Source organism: Tupaia chinensis, unplaced genomic scaffold (genome assembly GCF_000334495.1).
Source record: "Tupaia chinensis unplaced genomic scaffold, TupChi_1.0 Scaffold000159_1, whole genome shotgun sequence".
NCBI lineage: Eukaryota > Metazoa > Chordata > Mammalia > Scandentia > Tupaiidae > Tupaia > Tupaia belangeri.
The window spans coordinates 5,418,124-5,423,932 of NW_006159630.1; the positions used below are offsets into that span (position 1 = coordinate 5,418,124).

Sequence of the window (5,809 nt, forward strand, 5' to 3'; positions counted from 1 at the left end):
GGGCGGGAAGCCGCACGTGGTGCCCACTGTGCTGCCTGCCACCTTCTACACCCCCTTCTCCCGCTACTACTCGCAGCCCCGCCCCTACCGCTCCCTGTACCACCGGCGCCCCAGCCCCAGCAGCCTCCCCCTGTCCTCCATGTCCCACCTGCCATACGACAGCTCTGGCCGCTCTGTCCACTTCTATCATGGGTCCTAGGCCTCACACCTATTTTGGACCAGAAGCCTCTGCCAGTAAATTCAAGCTACTACATCCAGACTTCATCAGCTACCTGACCAAGAGGTACGGAGGGGGCGCCCGGGAGTGCACTCCAGGCACGGCCGCAGGCTCTCGCTAGCTCGGCTGTCCTGTCCCGTGCCTTGATGAAGGGGTCCATCAGTCGGGGTCAACAGGAGACGCACAGAGCAGTCAGGCAATTTGCCAGTGTCCGCCAGGCATGGGCCGAGTGTGGGGAGCTTGACAGTGGGGCTATTACATGCAGCGTCATCGGCCTGGGGGCCAGCAGCCGGACCTCACTTCCTTCCCACCGGTGGTTCTCCATGCTGGGTTGGGGCGAGGTGGGTATTTGGTCCTGTCTGGAGACAGGTTTGGTTGTCCCAAAGCTGGAGGCGGGTGGCAAGCAGGCGGAGGCCAGGGAGCTGCAGAACACGCACGACGTGTGAGGCCGCCGGCAACCAAGGACCACTGGCCCCGAATGTCCACGGCACCATGCGGGCCACATCTGAGACAGAGCAGGCGGAGCAGGCGACAAGAGGGCCTGGGGCCTCAGGGCAGTTCCCTCCCCATTCCGCAGAGGAACAGGCTCAGAGAGTCCAGGGCCTGTGGTCATAGCACCGCAGCCCCCACTGGGCCCTGCATGCATGTACACCATCATGCCAGTGTGCCTGGTCCAGGTCCGAGCTCCCTGCCCTCGGACGTGACACCAACTTGGTCACGATGTGGGGCAGTAACAAACCGAGTCTCTCCTGAAACAAACAGCCCATCTATGCCCTAGGCCTTGTGGCTACTGGGAGCCTGGGGTAGAGACCCGAAGAGGGTAGAAGGGGAAGGCTGTCACCTTGCTTCCCCACCCTCCCCTTTACCTACGGGGCCTTATTTTGAGCAAAGACTATCGGTTCACTTTTTTCTTCCCCCAAATAGGGAAGTGGTTGTGGTAGAAAGGCCACTAGTTTCTGACGTTTGCCTGTTAGGACAGACAGTTGTTATGATAGACCACGCTACTGTGAGACTTCAATGTCTTCAGTAGTAGTGGCTCTGTTTGCCTTCAGGTTTTTGAAGTCGAAGTTGATTAACACACATTTTGGAGATCTATATATGCCTAGCACCGGGGCCCTCATGCTGCTGACAGCTCTGCACACCTGTGACCAGGTAAGAGCCCCTTCTGTGCAGCCCTTGGCAGCAACATAGGTGTGAACAGAACCCGGAGTGACCCTTCGTAGCCCTTCACAACGCCTGCCACCCACGACCTAAGCCCCATGGCCTTTAGTCCATGGCACAGGGGTTCCCCAGCTGCAGGAGTGCCCCTGCCAACCACTCCTCCATGTGCTGTGCAAGAGCCATGAAGGGACAGTCCTGGGCCAGCCTTGCCTCGGCTCCCATGGCCACCAGTACTTCCTTCTGGCATGCTCTTCCTCAAGGCAGCTCTACCTGCTGCTAAAGGAAACCCTGAAAGCGAAATCTCCACCAAACTGGGTAGGAACATCTTTCTTGTCTCACCAGCGAGACAAGAGACAGAAAGCAAGAATAGCATCCCTGTGGGGGATGGTCACGCCATGGTGCCTTCTCCATCTCTCTCCTTTCGGGATTTTGGGCACACATGCACATATGCCCGCTGTGTTTCTCCAGCTGCTTGGTCCGGGACTTGATCCACGTAGTCGACCATGAGAGATCCAGCTGCCTTAACCATCATGCCACGGCTGGCCATTTTTCCCTACTTCAATGCAAGTCTCTTAACTGCAGTCACTATTAGGCTGAAGATCAGGTGGTAGAAACCTTTGTCCCACTCTTAAGCTTGACTAAGATCATGGCTTTGGAGCCACACCAGAGTTCAAAACCCAACTCAGTTACCAGTTGTGTGGGCAGGGACATCTCTGAGCCTGTCTGTCCCTTTGTTAAATGGGGACAAGACTCAAGACCATTGTAAGGCCTGGGTGAGAAAATGTGACAGGCACAGTGCCAACTGAGCTGTTACTACTGTACTTGCAATTTCACATGGGCACCAGGTGGGCATGGGACAGGGCATCCCTTTCTGTATTCACTCCCGTCCCTTCACAGGAGCTCCTGGTAGCAGCTCAATAAATACTTAACTATTCTTGTCCAGGTCAGCGCCTATGGATTCATCACAAGCAACTACCAGAAATACTCTGACCACTATTTCGAACGACAAAAGCAGCCACTGATATTCTATGCAAACCACGACCTGTCCCTGGAAGCCAGCCTGTGGAAAGACCTGCACCAGGCTGGCATCCTGTGGCTGTACCAGCGCTGACCCCAGGCACTGGACCCTTTGCTTCTTACGGAGCTGGAGTCTCACGTGGCCAGAACGTTTTCCATTTTCCAACCTTTGGGAGGGGCTTCACAGTCCCTCCCTCTCGAAAGAGGGCGGCTCTGAGGTGGATTTGTGACTGTCACCACAGCTTGTTCAAGGAAGGTCACCGTAGTTTGTCCTCATCCAAAAAATTCATCTGGGTCTTAGACATTCCAACCTTGGACAAGGGAAAACGAACTGTTTTCCTGGATTTGTTTTAAAACGGAAGCAGACACTCCCAAGGTGAAACGTGCCCCTGGCCAGCAAGGGGCCCACATACCTCAGCGTGAAGCACCGCAAAGCCAGCAGCTGGTGCAGAGTTCAGGAACCCTCGGGAGTGACTCAAGATCAAACACCAGCAAAGGAAAAAGCACTCCCCAGCCCAGCCCTCCCACTAGCATGGCAAGACTACACAAATGCCAAAGCTGCTCAAGGGTACCTGTAAGACTCTCAGAACACCATAGACTGACTTTAGCCTCTCAATAAAGTGGGAGAACAAGAGGCAGAGTGTAATTTGAGACCAGGTCATTGCATTCATGATGGCCCACTGTCCCTTTTGTGTGTTGGGAATAGAGAATACAGTGCAGGGTGGTGAGCTTGGAGTGCAGCGTCCCAATGGGAGGGCACAGGTGTGTGAGGTCGACTGTACAGCTGCGCCTGCCCGACAGAAACCCCACTAGACTTACCTGTGACTACACACCATAGTGTCACCAAGAAGACATTCCTGGGTAATGAACTCTCATCATGGCTTCATCAAATGTCAGCTTAAGTAGCTCAGAGGCAGTTTCATTTTGTGGGCTTTTAGAAAAATTATTTAATCTTGTCAGAATTTTTACTTTTTTTGAAGTTGACCAGAGAGAGAAAGGAAAGAGAGCCAGCCAGCTGCCAGGTCCAGGACTTGAACCGCAGTCACCCATGTGGGAGTCCAGCTACCTTAATCACACCACCAGCTGCTGGCCCGATTTTAAGGGCTGTTATTAGAAGTGGTTTTTGAGGATGTCTCATCCAAGTTACCATATAGCTCTTAGCCAAGCCTTGGTATGTACTGTCTTAATGTCTAGTGGATTTGGACAGCTTGATGTGCTACTCAGCGTGAGGTGTGGCAAACGTTCGGTGACAGCTGGCAAGACTTCCCAAGGCAGCGTCAGTCCTTATGGGTGGACTCAGTGAGGGCCAGGAGCTAATCTCCGGTTCTGTGGTTTGGAAAGCTGGTTCTATCAGCACATTTATCAAAAGTGCTGAGGATGAACTTAGTCACTGGAAAACATAATACTCTTTCAAAGTCCAGAGACATCTGGGACAGGCAGATGGTATAACGGTTATATTGCTGGATTCCTATAGTCAACCAGGGTTTGAGTCCTGGACCCAGGGACTTATAACTCACTCCAGGCACATGTGCATGCATGCCCAAGATCTCAAGAGAATGGATAGCAGCATAGCCTTCCCTGCAGGGAGGTGATTTCTCACTTTGTTTCTGTCTCTCTGGTAAGCGCACACACCCTATAACAAAAGCTCATAAAAAATCAAAATAAAAAAAACAGCACCAGCAGATGGCATAATGGTTGTCACTGGACTCCCATAAAGTTGACCGTGGTTTGTGGTCCCGGACTCAGCATCTTATAATTCACACCAGGTACGTGTGCATGCATACCGCAAATCCCGGGGAGAAGGGAGAAGGGATGTGGTGTGGCCATCCCCCCAGGGGGTGATTTCTCACTGTTTGTGTATCTCCAGCAAGCGCACTCACACTACAGCAAAAAAATCTCTTAAAAAAAAATTCAGAGACATTGGGCAAGCAGATGGTATGGTGGCTAAGGCGCTAGACTCCCACATGGCCAACCACGGTTTGAGTCTCAGACCTGGAGGGCTTACCTTCCTACTTTCCCCTTCTCTGTCTGTCTCTGGTCAAATTAAACAATGATAATAAGTGAAATAATTCTTTAGAAAATAATAAATGGTCATTTGGACTTCAACTAAAGTTACTATGTTGGAAAGCAGAGCTTCCTGCTGCCTGCAAAGCAGGGACTAGAGGGTTAGTGATCCCTTCAGCTAACTTGTAACGCCACAGTCCCTCAGCCTCAAGCATGGCAGGATGTGACAGAACGCTTGGGCTGGAAAAAATGCAGACAAATGTGGCACAAAACATACTGACAGTCACCCATGTCTTACACTGCGTGACCTTTTACTAAAGAAACCGGATAGCCTTGGTGACCCACAATACACGGCACTTCACTTTCCCCATTCCCATCAAACCTAGATAAACCACAGGAGCCTTTATGAAGTCTTCATCTGGGTCAGGTGATGGCACAAAGGCAGCTGGTCCCCACACAGCTGACCAGTTTGAGTTCTGGACCCAGCAGCTTAAAAACTTGATGGGTACATGTGCACATGTGTCCAATACCCGTACAGCATCAACTGCCACCCACACTGCCACCTCCATGGGCCACATTCACTCTCTTTGCCTTCTAGCAAAACACAACACTTTCATTAAAAAGTCGGGGGCAGCAGGTTCAAGTCGTGGCCCTGGTGGCTTGAAAATCATGCTGATGTGCAAACCAACATCCTGGAATAGAGAAAGGACTGTCATGTGGCCATCCCTCCGAGGGTTATTTCTTCCTTTCCCTGCTGTCTATGGCAAAGGCACATGCTCTATGGCAAAACCTTAAAAAAAAATAGTCATAAGTGGGTTTTTGTTTTTAATAACGAAATCCTATTCTTTTATATTTATTTATTTATTTTTTAAATTTGACTAAAGACAAAGGGAAGGTGAGAAAGCAACCCACCAGGTCCAGGACTTGAACTGCATTCATCCATATGGGAGTCCAGCACCTTAACCACCACACCTGGCCCAGTCACAGCTGTTTCTTTTTTAATCTTTTTAGGACTATTTTTAAAATTGTCTTCTTCTTCAATTTGACTAGACAGAGGAAGACAAGGAGCGTGAGAAAAGTAAGCTGCCAGGTCCAGGACTCAAACCAGTGGCCATGAGGGAGTCTACCACCTTAACCACCACACCACCTGCCAGTCCGACAATTTTTTTTTTGACAGGTTTTTGCTATAGGGTGCGTGTGCTTGCCACAGAGAGTGAGAAATCATTCCTCAGAGTGGATGGCCACACTGCAATCCCTTCTCCATTCTCCTCTTGGGATCTTGGGCATGCACGCACATGCACCTAGTGTGTGTTTAAGCCAAGTTAAGTCCTAGGTACGGGACTTGAACCTTGGTTGACTACATGGGAGTCCACCGACATAGCCATTACACCAACTGCTGGTACCCCACAA

General features: G+C 51.1%; 1 protein-coding gene across 1 annotated transcript in view; it reads left to right on the forward strand.

Annotated features, from left to right (window-relative positions):
• Positions 1-3,029, forward strand: part of ST6GALNAC2 (ST6 N-acetylgalactosaminide alpha-2,6-sialyltransferase 2) — a 20,168-nt gene extending 17,139 nt beyond the window's left edge. Inside the window, exons 8-10 of the mRNA XM_027770811.1 lie at positions 200-283; positions 1,270-1,369; positions 2,322-3,029. Of these exons, the coding sequence (XP_027626612.1) occupies positions 200-283; positions 1,270-1,369; positions 2,322-2,489 (352 nt within the window). The 3' untranslated portion in view covers positions 2,490-3,029. The remainder of the gene's footprint in view (positions 1-199; positions 284-1,269; positions 1,370-2,321) is intronic.
• The last annotated feature ends 2,780 nt before the right edge of the window (positions 3,030-5,809 follow it).